This window comes from Symphalangus syndactylus, chromosome 10 (assembly GCF_028878055.3).
Source record: "Symphalangus syndactylus isolate Jambi chromosome 10, NHGRI_mSymSyn1-v2.1_pri, whole genome shotgun sequence".
NCBI classification, from domain to species: Eukaryota; Metazoa; Chordata; class Mammalia; order Primates; family Hylobatidae; genus Symphalangus; species Symphalangus syndactylus.
The window spans coordinates 28,634,345-28,654,660 of NC_072432.2; the positions used below are offsets into that span (position 1 = coordinate 28,634,345).

Genomic DNA, 20,316 nt, shown 5'->3' on the forward strand with positions numbered 1-20,316 from the left:
ACTATAAAGAGACATGCACACGTATGTTTACCGCAGTGTTATTTACAATAGCAAAGACATGGAACCAACCCAAATGCCCATCAGTGATAGACTGGATAAAGAAAATGTGCTACATATACACCATGGAATACTATGCAGCCATAAAAAGGAATGAGATCACGTCCTTTGCAGGGATATGGATGAAGCTGGAAGCCATCATCCTCAGCAAACTAACACAGGAACAGAAAACTAAACACTGCATGTTCTCACTCATAAGTAGGAGTTGAACATTGAGAATACATGGACACAGATTGGGGAACAACACACACCAGGGCCTGTTGGGGGGTTGGCGGGTGAGCGGAGAGAACTTAGAGGATGGGTCAATAGGTGCAACAAACCACCATGGCACACGTATACCTACGTAACAAACCTGCACATTCTGCATGTGTATCCCATTTTTTTTAGAAGAAATAAAGGACAAAACATTTTAAAAATTAAAAAAAGAATATCTTGAATGGCAATATCAGGCCTGGTTGAAATCTGAACCTAAACTTAGGCACATGTGGTGGCTGAGCTCTTCAAATGTGGCTAGTGCAACTGTGAAACTGAATTCTTAACTTTGTCTGATTTTAATCCATTTTAACTTAAAAATGGATACTCGGTTCAGTTACTGGAAGATATTTATGTTTATTTGGAATAATTTGGGGATGTGAATCTGCTTGTTTATCTGTAAACTGTATGAACTGTAAATGCATTCTTACTCTATTCATCTCTTGGAGTATTTTTCAGTGCCTCAGGCATCGTGCTCCCCACTAAGAGACCAGATAGCGCAGTTTCCACCCTCATGGAGCCTCCAGTAGGGCAGGGAAGATAGACCATAACAGAATGGTAACTGAGAGCCACAACAGGGAAGTTTGCGGATAAATGAGAACAGAGTGGTGGAGCCCCACATGTGCAGGGAGAGCAGGAATTGCTGAGATCCTACTGCATTCAATTCAATGCACTAGGAAATCTTGTTGTTGTGGGGGTTGGTGGGGTGTGCATATGTGTGTTTCAGACAGGGTCGAACTCTGTTGTCTAGGCTGGAGTGCAGTGGTGCAATTCTAGTTCACTGCAGCTCCAAACTTCTGAGCTTAAGCAATCCTCCTACTTCAGCCTCCCGAGTAGCTGGGACTACAGATATGTGCCACCACACTCGGCTAAATTCTTTTATTTTTATAAAGACGGGGTCTCACTATGTTTTCCAGGCTGGCCTTGAACTTCTGGGCTCAGGAGATTCTCAAACCTTGGCCTGCAAAGCTGCTAGGATTACAGGTGTGAGCTACTGCGCCCCACCTTGGAAATCTTGATTTTTGTTCTACCAAAAGAATTCCCTGCTCTAAATATTTACCAGATAACATCAGCCCAGCTCATTCATGAACATCAACTAACATCTGATCTGAAAATAAGACTGTTCATTTTTAATATAATTTTTTCCTTAACTGCAGGCTCATCTTCAGACTTCTCTATGTCATGTAACTTTTCGGTGCCTTAAAATCAACAAGGCAGATGGTCAGTGATCCCAAACAAAAGAAGTATCTATACATCCATGAGTTTTCAAGATGGAGTCCTTATTTGCTTCTAGTCACCCTTCCCAAATAGTGGGGAGAGATTAAATATGTGAATCAACTTTCCTCTATGTCATAAGACACCCTGGACACAGTGTTATTTGGCCAATTGCGCCTATAGTTCCACTTAAAAGAGTCATTTATCAATGTAAAAACGTTATAGTACCTTTTGAATAGTTTTGTGATCCTTTTCTGCCATCTCTTTCATACTTATAAGTTCATCTTCTGTAAACAAAAGGAGAGAGAGGCCAACCATGAAATTACATGCTTATGCCCCTGTATTTAAACGGCCTGCTTCAGGGCAGGCTGTGGGGCACTAGCAGGCATAGTGGACACAAGGCCTAGCAGGACTGTGACCTTCACAACTGCCCTTGACATCGCAGCCTTCTTCCTGCTGTTCAGATGGCTAGTCAGATAGGGATTAAGAAGTAAGTTCAAGATCCAAGTGTGGCTGAAGGCTGAAAGCTTTTCATCAATACTAGCGACGGACATTTTTGCTGTTAGTCACAGCCAATACAAAGAGCTTTAGCAGGTGGCAGTTTATGACTTAATAAGAATGATCCAAAACTAAAAAGCCTCACTATGCCACAGCAGAAGAGAACGAGACTATACTGGCATGGTAGAATTTTACATCCAAGGGATAATATTAATATATCTCATTTTACTGATATTTTGCTATAATTCATTTTATTGCCTGCTCATTGCTTTGAATACTGCAGATTAAGGACAACATCATGTAATTAACATAATCACACGGATCACAGTTAAATGAAAAAGTACGTTAAAGCAATCTCACCTTGGTGATTATTTTTTTCCCTTTTCCACGTGTTCTCACAACTTTGGTGATTTAAACAGAGCTTTCACCAATGTTTGTGGTATGAAAGAAAAGGGGTATTTCATATACAAATGAAATCGTATATTTGAGCTTTGTATCAAAAATTGAAGTAACTACTAAGTACTAGCATATTTTCCTGAAGGGCTAACTCTGTTTTCCCTACAAAGCATATCCCTATATGTATTCTTAAGTATTTAAATATTACCAAGTTTAGATAATCAGTTAAGCTTCTGAAACAAATCAGCAAAAGTTTCTATCTGGTTATAATATTTCTAAGTGAAATGGAGCATTGATTAGCAAATTTTTGCAAAGGCCAATATCTGTCTTGAAACAACATCCTGAATTAACATGACATGGCTCAGGGGTACAACTACAAACACATCCTCTGTCCCAAGCAAGAAATGCTATCTTCAATAAAAAGCAAAGATGGCTATGAAATTGATCTTTCAAATGTAAATAACCAAACAAATGTACGTTTGGAAAAAACAAACATAGTTATGAGCTTTACAAAGTGACCAATATATAGATTTTTCTGCAAAGTGATTTCAAAATGTTACCTAATCCTGAATTTTCTTTTAGATTGATCTGGATTTCTTCTTCAAGCTCTGAAATGATCTGAAGCAGCCTCTCATTTTCCACTTTGTACTCCAAATTTTCCTTTTCTAGGTTTGATTTTGGAGAGCTGGTTTCTTCGGCAAAAGATTCCTAAAAGATGGAGAATGCCATATTCCTAAGCAGGGAACCAAGGATTTAAATATGCAAGACAAGGACAATACAGATACAGAAAAGCTAACATATAATTTTCTGAATTCTATTACACACTTATAATAAGAATAGTAAAAAGGAAGGAGCCTAAATAGAGCTTGCTGGAAGAAAGGCTCCAGTACATTCTGTACAAAGACCTCAACACATGGGGACATTTTATTGACAGGAATAATGCATATCATACTGTTTGTGTGCCCTCATCATTCAGGTCAATTCATTATGGAGGCTGTGTCCAGGGAGGCAGCTGGGGCCCCTCCACCCACACTTCCCTCTGTGTGTGTCTGAAGTGCTGTCCGCCTGTAACTAGGCAGGCTGGGGGGACCAGGACGGGCAGCGCCAGGGGGTGGCAGAGTGCATGGCTAAGGAGGGGGGCTTGTTGCCTTTGTGGCATTTCCCAGTGTCAGTGCTGCCAGTGTCATGAGGAGCACATCACATGTCAAAGTGGTGACGTTTTCAGGCTGGGAGCCGCATGGAGTCCATCAGGCACACGGATATCCACACAGTTGGTTTTCTGCTTGGTGGAGGAGCCACCCAGAGGCAATTCATATTCTGAACATTAACATGGCTTTGCATGCTTGTCACACGGGGTCTGTGCAGGCGTTTAATGCTATTGAAGACTTCGGTTTAAATCTCTATGCAAACAGTGATTACCTTGTAAGAAGGTTTCAGGATAACTTACAACAAAAGACTTTAAAGTTATAGTTTTAGTAAAGCAAACTCATTTACATTTTTATTATGTGCGTCTTTTGTTTAAATCTTGCCATGTCCATTATGGGAGAGCTTTTTCTTACGCAATAGACGCGCTTATTGGGACAGCTACTCTTTTTTTTTTTTTTTTTTTTTTTGCCTTCTTCTTCTTGTCTGTTTCAAAGCTATTGAAAACATCTGAATATCCTCCCTTATGGTTGTCTAGATTTTACTGCCACACATTAAAAAAAAAATTAAGATGTAATGGATTGGGGGAGCTGGTGCAGAACTTTATACTTTATTGTGGTATGATATTAAACAGATTATGCAATCTCAAAATATTATTATGCCAAAGGAGATAGAAGATTCTACATGCCTTGTTCAAAATTACTATAGACATTAAAAATACTTTTGAACTTAAGGTCATCACAGGTGAATTATAACTTATTCTTTTTACAGTAATTCCATCATGGCAATAAATAAAAATAAAATCTTCCCTCGAAAACAAAATAATTTCTCTCGACTGATTTCCCTTTGGAACTACACTTTCATTTAAGTTTAAGGATATGTGGAAGTAAATTATTAAAATATTTTCCCCATAACAGTTTTAAAGAAAAAGAAGTGATTTAAATTTTTTGTAGTACATTAATAAGTACATTAATAAGTCCTTTAAAACAAGTGACTTACTAATGAAATTACGTATGGTATATATATATATATATATATATATATATGTGTGTGTGGTTTAAGAGTTAGTAATATTTAAAATACATTCTTAAATTTTGCACTAAGCTCAATTACAAACCTTCATGACTTTGATTCACCATTTCATTTAAATTATTTGAGCCCAATTCATCTTAACTAATGAGAACTAACAAACCTAGTAAGTAGTTAATAAACAACACTGTTTTCTTAATAAAAGAAGAATCCCAGTCATTAATTTCTTGTCCCACATTGTTCAATTTGAGACCATCACAGAATGCATTTATAGACTAAAAGGTTTTTTTTTTTTTTTTTGTGGAAAGAAATAAACAATACTGGCCTTAATAGGCTTAAGCATACTTTTCCTAACAGTGGCAGAATATGAACATCCACAGAGAACCCGATTCTCATAAACTAAAGAAGAACTATTTGAATTCATCAGATGAAGTGTAAAATTTACAAATGGTAGCAACTAATACCTAACTACGGGTTCTAAGAATTTCTTTGTATGAAAGCATGACGCAAGGAAAACACATTAAATCCGGGGGTTTGTCCTTCACATATCAATCCACAACCCCTGTTCTTCCGAGGTTAACCCTTAGCTCTGTCCCCACCATCTGTCAGCTGCGGGAACTGCAAATAATTAACTATTCAGACGCCCACAGCAATGAGGACACTCATTAGCAAAATGAACAAAGGGATCCTTCTGAGCTGCTACGGTCCTCTGTTACACTCTGAGTGGCAGGTTTTGTGGTGGTGTTCCTTCTGCCATCTGCCCACACTGCTAGTTTGTGCTTGCTTAAACCAGGAGACTTTTAAAAAATAAACTGCCTTAATAAAATGAGGTTAAGAAGGATGGAGATCATTAAAAGGCAGTTAACTGGATGTAGCCGTTTAAACCACACTATACTCTAAGAGAGACTGTGTGTAATCCATGATCATTCTGGAATTTCAAAATTGTAAAGAAACTTACCAATCTCAAGTTTTTCTTTCATATTATAAAAACTAGGACTTCAGGTGGTGGCATATGTGCTATATCTTTTGTGAATATTCACAAGATGCATAGAATTACAAACTGAATCCCAAATTGAATCTCAAAAGAATCATTTTGGAAAACAGGTGTACTTGGGAGCTTTGCTCCTCAAATGTGGTCCATGGACCAGGAGCCTCAGCATCACCTGGGAACTGATTAGAAATGCAGCCCCTCAGGCCCAACCCAGGGCTACTGTGTCAGAGTCTGCATCTAACGAGATCTGCAGGTGATGCATGTGAGCGGTAAAGTCTGAGAAGTCCTGCTTCAGAGCACTTTCTGTGCCTTCTCAGCAGTTTCCCCTCCACGGGCTCCATTGAATTAGACATCTCAATTTTCTGGGGAGGAGCAGAGTTCTGATGCAAGCCCATGCCTCATGACAGTCACAGAGAAGAGCAGGTGCTTTCCCAATGAGTGACAACCAGGAAAGTGGCACTCTGGGCAGTGCAACCCTGCAGAGCTGCCACTCTTGAATGACAGCTCTGTTTCAGAGCTGTCAGCAACAAGCAGATATGCTCAGCATAAAAGGTAGGTGGGTGATGGTTGCAGGGCTCATCAGTGTTGGGATAAGAAAGAAAAATGAAAAGTCTATTCAAAATGCCAGCTCCAGTTGAAATTAAAACACATGCACAGGCACACACACACACATACACACACACACACACACAAACACACACACAATTACAGAGACATAAAGGCTAACCTCCTTTATAAATTCTCAAGAGGATTAGCTAACGGACAGCATGGAAACCTGATGACTACAATGGTATGCAGCTGAGTCACATTGATTTCCCACCGAATAAAACCTGAACATTTCATCCCTTGAATGAAGTTGCTCTTGGAAAAATTCAACATTCAGGATGTTCCCATCTGGAGATGAGAAATTACAACTACTTATTAATTATAAAGCTATTGAAGTAATTTGATAATCAGTAAGAGTAAACTAGATAACTGTAAACTAAATAAAGCTTGTTTATTTCACTTTTTTTGCAACTTATTTCCACTGCTACTTTGAAATTTTTAATTGTCTTTCCAAATTCCATGTTCCCAATCTAATCTGAGACTTGGTGTCCCAAGGGTTTTTAAAATACCACTAGAGGGGGCAGTTGAATCAGATGAAATTTCAAATAAAAAGATCTAGAACTTAAGGTTTTCGGAAAGTTTGTTCTTAGAGAATGTAGAAAAAAAGCGTGTTTCATTTTATTTGATATAAGCTATGATCTGCCTTTGTGGCATTCATGTCCGTGTTCTTGAAATGGTGACACGTGGAGGTGGAGCCAAGATGGCCGAATAGGAACAGCTCCGGTCTACAGCTCCCAGCGTGAGCAACGCAGAAGACAGGTGATTTCTGCATTTCCATCTGAGGTACCAGGTTCATCTCACTAGGGGAGCCAAACAGTGGGTGCAGGACAGTCAGTTTAGCACACCGTGTGCAAGCCGAGCCGAAGTAGGGCGAGGCATTGTCTCACTCGAGAAGGGCAAGGGGTCAGGGAGTTCCCTTTCCTAGTCAAAGAAAGGGGTGACAGACGGCACCTGGAAAATCAGGTCACTCGCACCCTAATACTGCGCTTTTCCAACGGGCTTGGAAAATGGCACACCAGGAGATTGTGTCCCGCACCTGGCTCGGAGGGTCCTACGCCCATGGAGTCTCGCTGATTGCTAGCATAGCAGTCTGAGATCAAACTGCAAGAAGGCAGTGAGGCTGAGGGAGGGGCGCCCGCCATTGCCCAGGCTTGCTTAGGTAAACAAAGCAGCCAGAAAGCTCGAACTGGGTGGAGCCCACCACAGCTCAAGGAGGCCTGCCTGCCTCTGTAGGCTCCACCTCTGGGGGCAGGGTACAGACAAACAAAAAGTCAGCATTAACCTGTGCAGATTTAAATATCCCTGTCTGACAGCTTTGAAGAGAGTAGTGGTTCTCCCAGCACACAGCTGGAGATCTGAGAACGGGCAGACTGCCTCCTAAAGGGGGTCCCTGACCCCCGAGGAGCCTAACTGGGAGGCACCCCCCAGTAGGGACAGACTGACACCTCACTCAGCCGGGTGCTCCTATGAGACAAAACTTCCAGAGGAACGATCAGACAGCTGAATTTGCAGTTCACAAAAATCCGCTGTTCTGCAGCCACGGCTGCTGACACCCAGGCAAACAGGGTCTGGAGTGGACCTCTAGCAAACTCCAACAGACCTGCAGCTGAGGGTCCTGTCTGGTAGAAGGAAAACTAACAAACAGAAAGGACATCCACACCAAAAACCCATCTGTACATCACCATCATCGAAGACCAAAAGTAGAAAAAACTACAAAGATGGGGAGCAAACAGAGCAGAAAAAATGGAAACTCTAAAAAGCAGAGTGCCTCTCCTCCTCCAAAGGAATGCATTTCCTCACCAGCAACAGAACAAAGCTGGACGGAGAATGACTTTGACAAGTTGAGAGAAGAAAGCTTCAGACAATCAAATTACTCCAAGCTACAGGAGGAAATTCAAACCAATGGCAAAGAAGTTAAAAACTTTGAAAAAAAATGAGACAAATGTATAACTAAAATGACCAATGCAGAGAAGTGCTTAAAGGAGCTGATGGAGCTGAAAGCCAAGTTTCGAGAACTACGTGAGGAATACAGAAGCCTCCGTAGCCAATGCGATCAACTGGAAGAAAGGGTATCAGTGATGGAAGATGAAACGAATGAAATGAAGTAAGAAGAGAAGTTTAGAGAAAAAAGAATAAAAAGAAATGAACAAAGCCTCCAAGAAATATGGGACTATGTGAAAAGACCAAACCTACATCTGATTGGTGTACCTGAAAGTGACGGGGAGAATGGAACCAAGTTGGAAAACACTCTGCAAGATATTATCCAGGAGAACTTCCCCAATCCAGCAAGGCAGGCCAACATTCAGATTCAGGAAATACAGAGAATGCCACAAAGATACTCCTTTAGAAGAGCAACCCCAAGACACATAATTGTCAGATTCACCAAAGTTGAAATGAAAGAAAAAATGTTAAGGGCGGCCAGAGAGAAAGGGCGGGTTACCCACAAAGGGAAGCCCATCAGACTAACAGCTGATCTCTTGGCAGAAACTCTACAAGCCAGAAGAGAGTGGGGGCCAATATTCAACATTCTTAAAGAAAAGAATTTTCAACCCAGAATTTCATATCCAGCCAAACTAAGCCTCATAAGTGAAGGAGAAATAAAATACTTTACAGACAAGCAAATGCTGAGAGATTTTGTCACCACCAGGCCTGCCCTAAAAGAACTCCTGAAGGAAGAACTAAACATGGAAAGGAACAACTGGTACCAGCCACTGCAAAAACATGCCAAATTGTAAAGACTATCGAGGCTAGGAAGAAACTACATAAACTAACGAGCAAAATAACCAGCTAACATCATAATGACAGGATCAAATTCACACATAACAATATTAACTTTAAATGTAAATGGGCTAAATGCTCCAATTAAAAGACACAGACTGGCAAATTGGATAAGGAGTCAAGACCCATCAGTGTGCTGTATTCAGGAAACCCATCTCATGTGCACAGACACACATAGACTCAAAATGAAGGGATGGAGGAAGATCTATCAAGCAACTGGAAAACAAAAAAAGGCAGCGGTTGCAATCCTAGTCTCTGATAAAATAGACTTTAAACCAACAAAGATCAAAAGAGACAAAGAAGGCCATTACATAATGGTAAAGGGATCAATTCAAGAAGAAGAGCTAACTATCCTAAATATATATGCACCCAATACAGGAGCACCCAGATTCATAAAGCAAGTCCTGAGTGACCTACAAAGAGACTTAGACTCCCACACAATAATAATGGGAGATTTTAACACCCCATTGTCAACATTGGACAGATCAATGAGACAGAAATTTAACAAGGATACCCAGGAATTGAACTCAGCTCTGCACCAAGTGGACCTAATAGACATCTACAGAACTCTCCACCCCAAATCAACAGAATATACATTTTTTTCAGCACCACACCATACCTATTCCAAAATTGACCACATAGTTGGAAGTAAAGCTCTCCTCAGCAAATGTAAAAGAACAGATATTATAACAAACTGTCTCTCAGACCACAGTGCAATCAACCTAGAACTCAGGATTAAGAAACTCACTCAAAACCACTCAACTACATGGAAACTGAACAACCTGCTCCTGAATGACTACTGGGTACATAATGAAATGAAGGCAGAAATAAAGATGTTCTTTGAAACCAATGAGAACAAAGACACAACATACCAGAATCTCTGGGACACATTCAAAGCAGTGTGTAGTGGGAAATTTATAGCACTAAATGCCCACAAGAGAAAGCAGGAAAGATCCAAAATTGACACCCTAACATCACAATGAAAAGAACCAGAAAAGCAAGAGCAAACATTCAAAAGCTAGCAGAAGGCAAGAAATAACTAAAATCACAGCAGAACTGAAGGAAATAGAGACACAAAAAACCCTTCAAAAAATTAATGAATCCAGGAGCTGGTTTTTTGAAAAGATCAACAAAATTGATAGACCACTAGCAAGACGAATAAAGAAGAAAAGAGAGAAGAATCAAATAGACGCAATAAAAAATGATAAAGGGGATATCACCACCAATCCCACAGAAATGCAATCTACCACCAGAGAATACTACAAACACCTCTATGCAAATAAACTAGAAAATCTAGAAGAAATGGATAAATTTCTCAACAAATACACCCTCCCAAAACTAAACCAGGAAGAAGTTGAATCTCTGAATAGCCCAATAACAGGCTCTGAAATTGTGGCAATAATCAATAGCATACCAACCAAAAAGAGGCCAGGACCTGATGGATTCACAGCCGAATTCTACCAGGGGTACAAGGAGGAACTGGTACCATTCCTTCTGAAACTATTCAAATCAATAGAAAAAGAGGGAATCCTCCCTAACATATTTTGAGGCCAGCATCATCCTGATGCCAAAGCCGGGCAGAGACATAACCAAAAAAGAGAATTTCAGACCAATATCCTTGATGAACATTGATGCAAAAATCCTCAATAAAATACTGGCAAACTGAATCCAGCAGCACATGAAAAAGCTTATACACCATGATCAAGTGGGCTTCATCCCTGGGATGCAAGGCTGATTCAACATATGCAAATCAATAAATGTAATCCAGCATATAAACAGAACCAAAGATAAAAACCACATGATTATCTCAATAGATGCAGAAAAGGCCTTTGACAAAATTCAACAACCTTCATGCTAAAAACTCTCAGTAAATTAGGTATTGATGGGACGTATCTCAAAATAATAAGAGCTATCTATGACAAACCCACAGCCAATATCATACTGAATGGGCAAAAACTGGAAGCACTCTCTTTGAAAACTGGCACAAGACAGGGATGCCCTCTCTCACCACTCCTATTCAACATAGTGTTGGAAGTTCTGGCCAGGGCAATCAGGCAGGAGAAGGAAATAAAGGGTATTCAATTAGGAAAAGAGGAAGTCAAATTGTCCCTGTTTGCAGATGACATGATTGTATATCTAGAAAACCCCACTGTCTCAGCCCAAAATCTCCTTAAGCTGATAAGCAACTTCAGCAAAGTCTCAGGATAAAAAATCAATGTACAAAAATCACAAGCATTCTTGTACACCAATCACAGACAAACAGAGAGCCAAATCATGAGTGAACTCCCATTCACAATTGCTTCAAAGAGAATAAAATACCTAGGAATCCAACTTACAAGGGACGTGAAGGACCTCTTCAAGGAGAACTACAAACCACTGCTTAATGAAATAAAAGAGGATACAAACAAATGGAAGAACATTCCATGCTCATGGGTTGGAAGAATCAATATCGTGAAAATGGCCATACTGCCCAAGGTAATTTATAGATTCAATGCCATCCCCATCAAGCTACCAATGACTTTCTTCACAGAATTGGAAAAAACTACTTTAAAGTTCATATGGAACCAAAAAAGAGCCCACATCACCAAGTTAATCCTAAGCCAAAAGAACAAAGCTGGAGGTATCATGCTACCTGACTTCAAACTATACCACGAGGCTACAGTAATCAAAACAGCATGGTACTGGTACCAAAACAGAGACATAGATCAATGGAACAGAACAGAGCCCTCAGGAAGAATGCCGCATATCTACAACTATCTGATCTTTGACAAACCTGACAAAAACAAGCAATGGGATAACGATTCCCTATTTAATAAATGGTGCTGGGAAAACTGGCTAGCCATATGTAGAAAGCTGAAACTGGATCCCTTCCTTACACCTTATACAGAAATTTATTCGAGATGGATTAAAGACTTACATGTTCGACCTAAAACCATAAAAACCCTAGAAGAAAACCTAGGCAATACCATTCAGGACATAGGCATGGGCAAGGACTTCATGTCTAAAACACCAAAAGCAATGGCAACAGAAGCCAAAATTGACAAATGAGATCTAATTAAACTAAAGAGCTTCTGCACAGCAAAAGAAACCACCATCAGAGTGAACAGGCAGCCTACAAAATGGGAGAAAATTTTTGCAACCTACTCATCTGACAAAGGGCTAATATCCAGAATCTACAATGAACTCAAACAAATTTACAAGAAAAAAACAAACAACCCCATCAAAAAGTGAGCAAAGGACATGAACAGACACTTCTCAAAAGAAGACATTTATGCAGCCAAAAAACACATGAAAAAATGCTCATCGTCACTAGCCATCAGAGAAATGCAAATCAAAACCACAATGAGATACCATCTCACACCAGTTAGAATGGCCATCATTAAAAAGTCAGGAAACAACAGGTGCTGGAGAGGATGTGGAGAAATAGGAACACTTTTACACTGTTGGTGAGACTGTAAACTAGTTCAACCATTGTGGAAGTCAGTGTGGCGATTCCTCAGGGATCTAGAACTAGAAATATCATTTGACCCAGCCATCCCATTACTGGATATATACCCAAAGGACTATAAATCATGCTACTATAAAGACACATGCAGATGTATGTTTATTGCGGCACTATTCACAATAGCAAAGACTTGGAACCAACCCAAATGTCCAACAACGATAGACTGGGTTAAGAAAATGTGGCACATGTACACCATGGAATACTATGCAGCCATAAAAAATGATGAGTTCATGTCCTTTGTAGGGACATGGATGAAACTGGAAAACATCATTCTCAGTAAACTATCACAAGGACAAAAAACCAAACACCGCATGTTCTCACTCATAGGTGGGAATTGAACAGTGAGAACACATGGACACAGGAAGGGGAACATCACACTCCGGGGACTGTTGTGGGATGGGGGGAGGGGGAAGGGACAGCATTAGGAGATATACCTAATGCTAAATGACGAGTTAATGGGTGCAGCACACCAACATGGCACATGGATACATATGTAACAAACCTGCACATTGTGCACATGTACCCTAAAACTTGAAGTATAATAATAAAAAATATATATATAGTATTAGTGAAGATTCAAATTACACTAAAAAAAAAAAAAAGAAATGGTGACACGTATGCTTTCCATCACCCTCAGTCAGGAGGGGAGAGCAGAGCCCTGTGCTTTGTTGGGGTCTCCAGGAGAAATCCATACACCCCATTAATCAGAATCACCTCACCTTCCTCAAACCTTAAGAGTGTTTACAGAAATTCTAAGGTGCTCTTTGGGGACTAATTACATTGGAATAACCAGGGTATTCTGGATGCCATTGAAAGGCAGAGAACAGCCTGCTTACACATGAGCCAGTGTGGCTCCCACCTGCTGTCCTCTTCACAAAGCCACAGCCCATCCTCACGCTTTCCCCAGAATGTCCAGCTGGGCCAGGTAACCAGCTGAAGAGAAAAGTTAGAGGTGTAAACATTTCCAGAGTATAGGGAGCTGTCTTACCCAATTGGGATGTTCTCAACAGTCCAGAGATCTGTTTGGTACATTTTATGGAATACAAACTGATGGCCATAAGGATTTGTGCATTTCTTTATAATATCTGAATTGATACATGAATATTTCTTCAAAGAACTTGAAGCAATTTACATTCAACACAGCAGGTGTTCTTTTCATAACTCTCTACTTTAGCCAGGTGGGTATCATGTTGCATTTCACAAATGGGAAATAAATGGATCAAAATTGCCTTGCCACATCTACACTGGATGTCTTTGGCTGAGGCAGGATTAAAAGCGAACTATTACAGTTTTTAGTCTTTTCTATTAAACTGTTCTCTTCAAAAAGTAAAAGTAAATGTAAACCCAAGAAAAGGTTTTTCAAAGGCAAATGCAAAAATTGAATGTGCTTCCTAGTCCAAGATATATACAAAAATTAATATTCAATTTTATTAGATCTATGCTACTGACACAATACTGTATTGCTTAGAAGGTGCTCAATTTTTTCTAGATATAAAGATTTCTCATAGATTAACAAAGTAAACACTGAAAGCAAACATTTAAACCAGATTAAATACGATCCTTTAGAATGGTTTGTGTTTGATTCATTATCTCTTAGAGCGTTGAAGTTTTAAATAAGAGTACTAGTGAGGGATTTAGATAAACCATAGATTGTATTCAAAGGCATGAGCAACCCATAAGTGTTTCTTCCTAGTGTTAACATTTTGACATGTAACTTTTCAGATTTTCCTGTATGCATGTGTCGATATTTCTGTGTATTTTTTTTTTGCAGTTGCAAGATTTAATAGAGTGAAATAGAGTGGAAACAAGGCTCCCATACAAAGGGAAGGGACCCAAAGAGGGTAGCCATTGCCAGCTCGAATGCTTGGGTTTATATCCCAATCATTGTCCCTCCCACTGTGCTCTCAGGCAACAGATGATTGGCTATTTCTTTACCTCCTGTTTTTGCCTAATTAGCATTTTAGTGAGCTCTCCTTACTATCTGATTAGTCTGGTGTGAGCTAAGTTGCAAACCCCGTGTTTAAAGGTGGAAGCACTCACCTTCCCAGCTAGGCTTAGGGATTCTTAGTCGGCCTAGGAAATCCAGCTAGTCCTGTCTCTCAGTGCCCCCTCTCAACAGGAAAACCCAAGTGCTGTTGGGGAGGTTGGCCGACGACCGCTCTAAGTGCTTCCTGCTGAATTGGGGTGTAGTAGGGGTCGTGCAGTTGAGATTTCCTCGGAAGGGGTGCCTTTGATGTCATTAACATCGGAGCATGGGCTAGCAGGCCGGTCCAGGGGTCTGTGGTAGATCTTAGTCATAGACTGCATCTGGGGCTCCATTTGAAGAATGATTTATAGTTTTACAGCTTCTATTCTGGAAGAGATAAACTTAACAAGGAGGTTAAAGATACAGGGATTGAAATGTATGGCCTGCAGTGCAGGGGATTATTTCTTTGGCACGCTTGAAAGGCCCTGACTACCTGCTTGATAGTTTTGAAAAGGCCTGGTCCAGTAAATAATAATTTGGCCACCTGATGAGTGCTATTAATGCCTAAGTGAAAGGTTTGGTGAAGGGTTTTAAGTAATTTCCATTGGTTAGCTGCAGGCAAAAGTATTTTTCCTTCTTCCGTGGCTAGCCATCCTGAGGGAAGGCAACTATGTCCTCGTGAGGTTCCCCATTCTATTTCTTCTTCTGAGTACTGGGGCTTGGTTTCCTGGAGGGGATTACCCCATACTAGGGGTCCCCTTCTATAAGCATTTCTAATGGAGGGTCCTACCTTGTGGCTCTTTTAGCTTCAATATCTGGCTGGCGGTTCCTTTCTATTTCCCTTTCCTTTCCTTTCTGATGACCCTGGCAGTATAAGACTGCCACCTATTCAGGTTTCTGTACAGCCAATAATAATTCCCTAATGGCTTCCTGATGTTTGATAGGTGATCCCTTAGAAGTTAGGAATTCCCTTTCTCTCCATATTGCTGCATGGGCATGGAGGACTAGGTAAGCATACTAGTCTGTATATATATTCACCCTTTTTCCTTCTCTTAATTCTAGGGCCCAAGTGAGGGCTATTAGTTTTACCAGCTGAGCACTAGTTCCTGGAGTGAGGGGATTACTTTCAAGTATTCCATTCTCACTGACAACTGCATACCCCACTTTTTGAAGTCCTTTTTCTACAAAGGAACTTCCATCAGTATACAAGTTGAGGTCGGGATCAGTCAAGGGAACCTCTAAAAGGTCCCCTCGAGTGGCATAGGTTTGAGCAGTTACTTGTTGACAGTTATGTTCTATCTTTTCTTCTTTGTCTGGAAGAAATGTGGCTGGGTTAAGAGTTGCACAAGTGCGCAGTCACAGCACTGGCCCTTCAAGTAATAGATACTTAAGTAAACAGTTGTCTGATAGTCACAAGTCTCCTTTAGCAGTGAGTATGCCATTCACATCATAAGATGTCCACACAGTAAGATCTCTTCCCTGTATTATTTTAACTGCTTCAGATACTAAGACTGCTACTGCTGCCACTACCTGTAAACAATGAGGCCAACCTGGCCGGGTGTGGTGGCTCATGCCTATAATCCCAGCACTTTGGGAGGCCGAGGTGGGTGGACACAAGGTCAGGAGATTGAGACCATCCTGGCAAACACGGTGAAACCCCATCTCTACTAAAAATACAAAAAATTAGCTGGGCGTGGCAGTGTGCACCTGTAGTCCCAGCTACTCGGGAGGCTGAGGAAGGAGGATGGTGTGAACCCGGGAGGCGGAGCTTGCAGTGAGCCGAGATGGCACCACTGCACTTCAGCCTGGGCGACAGAGTGAAACTCTGTCTCAAACAAACAAACAAACAAAAAATAAAAACAATGAGGCCAACCCTTTGTCACTACATCAATTTCCTTACTCAGGTATGCCACAGGTTGCAAGCTCATCCCTCAGACCTGTGTGAGGACTCCTAGAGCTATTCCTGTTTTTTTCTGTGACATATAAAGAAAAGTCTTGCCCCATTGGCAAGCTTAACACTGGGGCTTGCGTTAGGGCCTTCTTTAGGGCCTGGAAAGCCACTTCTGCTTCAGGTGTCCATCTTACTAAATGGGTATTGGCTTTCTGAGTTTCCTTAGTTAGTGTATATAATGGTCTGGCTATTTCGCCGTACCTGGGAATCCATATTCGGCAGAAACCTGTTATGCCAAGGAACCCTCTTAGCTGCTTTAGGGTTTTGGGATGAGGATAAGCCAGTATAGGCTGGATATGTTCCTCACTGAGGGCCCTGGTGCCTTTGGATAATGTTAGCCCTAAGTATTTAACCTGCTGTGAGCAGAGCTGAGCTTTTGGTTTGGAAACCTTGTAGCCACAGGTAGCAAGGAAATTTAAGAGCGCTTGGGTGGCTTAATGGCACAAGGGTTCTGAATGGGTGGCTAAAAGTAAATCATCCATGTACTGAAGGACAAGAGTGTCCAGGTATGAGAACTGGCTCAAGACTTGGGCTAATGCCTGGCCAAATAGATGAGGGCTATCCCTGAACCCTTGGGGTAAAACAGTCCAGGTGAGTTGAGACATTGAGTTTGAAGGATCTTCAAAGGCAAACAAGAATTGAGAGTCAGGAGGTACAAGGATGCATAAAAAGGTATCCTTAAGGTCCAGGACTGTAAACCACTCTGTTTCCTCTGGTATTTGGGAAAGCAGAGTACAAGGGTTAGGTATAGCAGGGTATAGAGGAACAACAGCCTCATTGATAATCCTGAGATCTTGCACTAACCTCCACTGTCCGTTGGGTTTCTGTACTCCTAAAATTGGAGTATTACACAGGCTATTGCATGGTTTTACTAGGCATTGGGCTTTTAGGTCCTTAACAATCTTTTGGAGTCCTTGTTGGGCCTCGGGTCTAAGGGGGTACTGCCTTTGGTAGGGAAAGGAGGCGCAATCCTTTAGTTTAACTTGAACAGGATGGGCATTCTTTGCTCATCCATTTTGTCCTTCTGTTGCCCAGACTTCGGGATTAATTCCTTCCTCAAGCAGGGGACAACAAATGGGTGTTCCTTCTCCTATGTTCAGGTGTATAATGGCCCCTGCTTTTGCTAGAATGTCTCTCCCTAACAAGGAAGTGGGGCTTTCAGGCATAATTAGAAAAGCATGTGAAAAGAGTAAAGTTCCCCAGTTACAACTTAGTGGCTGGGAGAAGTATCTAGTGACTGGCTGTCCTAGGACCCCTTGGATAGTGATGGATCTGGAGGACAGTTGTCCGTGACAGGAGAGTAAGACTGAGAAGGGGCTGGGCACAGTGGCTCACACCTGTAATCCCAGCACTTTAGGAGGCCGAGGCGGGCGAATCATGAGGTCAGGAGATGGAGACAATCCTGGCTAACACGGTGAAACCCCGTCTCTACTAAAACATACAAAAAAATTAGCCAGGCATGGTGGTGGGCGCCTGTAGTCCCAGCTATTCAGGAGGCTGAGGCAGGAGAATGGCGTGAACCCAGGATGTGGAGCTTGCAGTGAGCCAAGATCGCGCCACTGCACTCCAGCCTTGGTGACAGAGCGAGACTCCATCTAAAAAAAAAAAAAAAGACTGAGAAGGCTGCACCAGTGTCCAGGAGACAGTTAACCTCCTGGCCCTCAATGGTCAAGCATATCTGGGGCTCTGTGAGGGTGATGGCATGGGCTGGCGCTTGCCCCAGGCACCCTCAGTCCTGCTGCTGGATCATCTGGTTAGTGGCTTCTGACTCAGAGGACCTTCGTCCCCTGGGGCAGTGGGCCTTCCACTGATTCCCTTGACATAAGGGGCATGGACGAGAGGGCGGCTTACTTGTATTTGGACAATCTTTTTTAAAGTGCCCTTGTAGACCACACTGGAAGCAAGCCCTATCAGGCATTCAATTTGCCCAGCGTTTCCCTTTTCCAGAACCTCCAAAGTCTGCTTGCCTAAGGGCCATGACTAAAGCGGTGGACTTTTTTTATCCTGTTTGTCCTGTTCTGGCTGCTCCTCCTGATCTCTATTATAAAAAACCGAGGTTGCCAAGTTCAATAGGGTTTCTAAGTTTTGCTCCAGGCCTAAGGCAGACTTTTGAAGTTTTTTTTCTAATGTCTGCAGCTGACTGAGTGATAAACTTATCTTTTAAGATTAGTTGGCCTTCAATAGAGTCAGGTGACAGGGAGGTATGCTTCCTCAGTGCCTCCCTTAGTCTCTCCAGAAAGGCAGTAGGATTTTCTTCCTTTCCCTGTGTTATAGTGGACATCATTGAACGATTTATGGGCTTCTTCCTAGTTTCCCTTAGTCCTTCTAGCACTCAAGTTAGCAAATGTCTGCGGCACCAATCTCCATGTTCTGATTCTGTGTCCCAATGAGGGTCTACACTGGGAACTGCCTGCTGGCCTGTGGGGAATCGTTCTTTTAGCAGTAACATTGTATCTGTCCATGTCAGATCAAAGGATTGTCCTAACGCTTGTAAAACATCAATATAGCCATCACGGTTATCTGAGAATTTACCTAGGTCTATTTTAATTTGCTTTAACTCTGAGAAAGAAAAGGTACATGCACTCTAGCTGGACCGAATTCTCCTCCTCCCACTGCTTGGAGGGGGCATAATCGGGGAATATTGGCACTCTTTGGTTCATTGTTTACCCCTTTGTCTATCTCCTCTTGGACCATTTGAGTTGAAGAGGGGTCCTTATTAGTTGGGGAATGAGTTGGGGGTACGCTGGGGTAGGGAGGTAGACTGAGGGCTTCCTGTAGGGCATAAATCACACTTTTTACATAATTGCGAGTTGTCTCTTAATGAAAAGAAAGTTTGTACATGTGGCACTTCACTCCATTTGTCTTTTTCCTACAAAAGAGGTCTAGCTCTAAGATGGTGTTATAATTTATACTTCCCTTAGGATGCCAGGTTTCTCCCCCTTGAAGAGGATGTCCTGGCCAGGTGGTACTGCAGAAGAATATAAGTCATTTCTTTCTTAGCGTCTGAGGGTCAAATTGGTCCTAATTCTCCAGAATACATCTTAGGGGCATTTTTGCCTTAGGGGGAACGTTTCCCATCTGAAAAAATAACATAAGAATGGCAGCACCCCACCGGCCGGGCGCGGTGGCTCACGCTTGTAATCCCAGCACTTTGGGAGGCCGAGGTGGGCGGATCACGAGGTCAGGAGATCGAGACCACGGTGAAACCCCGTCTCTACTAAAAATACAAAAAATTAGCCGGGCGTGGTGGCGGGCACCTGTAGTCCCAGCTACTCGGAGAGGCTGAGGCAGGAGAATGGCATGAACCCGGGAGGCGGAGTTTGCAGTGAGCCGAGATTGTGTCACTGCACTCCAGCCTGGGTGACAGAGCAAGACTCCGTCTCAAAAAAAAAAAAGAATGGCAGCACCCCTAGTCATTTTCCGATGAGCATTAGTCCTAGAGTGTCCTCTATGGTCCTAAGCTTATTCCTTTCCAGGGTGCGTAACCATCCACGGACCTCTGCTTATCGGATTAGTTACACTCACCGATGTAGCAGTCCCGCATCTGTTTTCCCGTGTTTCTTGATCACAAAGAAAGGGGTTCAGGCTGCTGGATTCTAGTAGTCCTTTACCAGCATGCCCAACATTGTCTTTGCACTCAGGAGTGAGTTCTAGAGCTGGGCTGGGTTCCTGAGTATTTCAAAACAACCCAGCTGCCCCATCAAGATGTATTCCCATAAACAACAGTTCTTATGCAAATTTGTTTCAGAGAGGGTATAGCTAACCTTTGAGTCAGGATTGAGATCGTCTTTTGATTCTTTAAGTACTTTAAGGCTTGGCTGAGTGCAAACAGCTTGCACATTTGAGGAGACCAATTATTAGGCAATTTTTCTAACTCTGCTTCCACAACAGTCTCCGTATCGATTACTGAATACCCATTGTGGTTTTTT

The 20,316-nt window shown here is 41.9% G+C and overlaps 1 protein-coding gene across 2 annotated transcripts in view; it reads right to left on the minus strand.

Annotated features, from left to right (window-relative positions):
• The window catches only part of C10H10orf67 (chromosome 10 C10orf67 homolog), a 152,953-nt gene that overhangs the window by 89,599 nt on the left and 43,038 nt on the right, over positions 1 to 20,316 (minus strand). For both annotated transcript variants that reach the window (XM_055296761.2, XM_055296760.2), the window contains exons 6-7: positions 2,979 to 3,126; positions 1,753 to 1,811 (exon numbers count right to left, since the gene is read on the minus strand). In XM_055296761.2, coding sequence (XP_055152736.2) covers positions 1,753 to 1,811; positions 2,979 to 3,126 — 207 coding nt within the window. The remainder of the gene's footprint in view (positions 1 to 1,752; positions 1,812 to 2,978; positions 3,127 to 20,316) is intronic.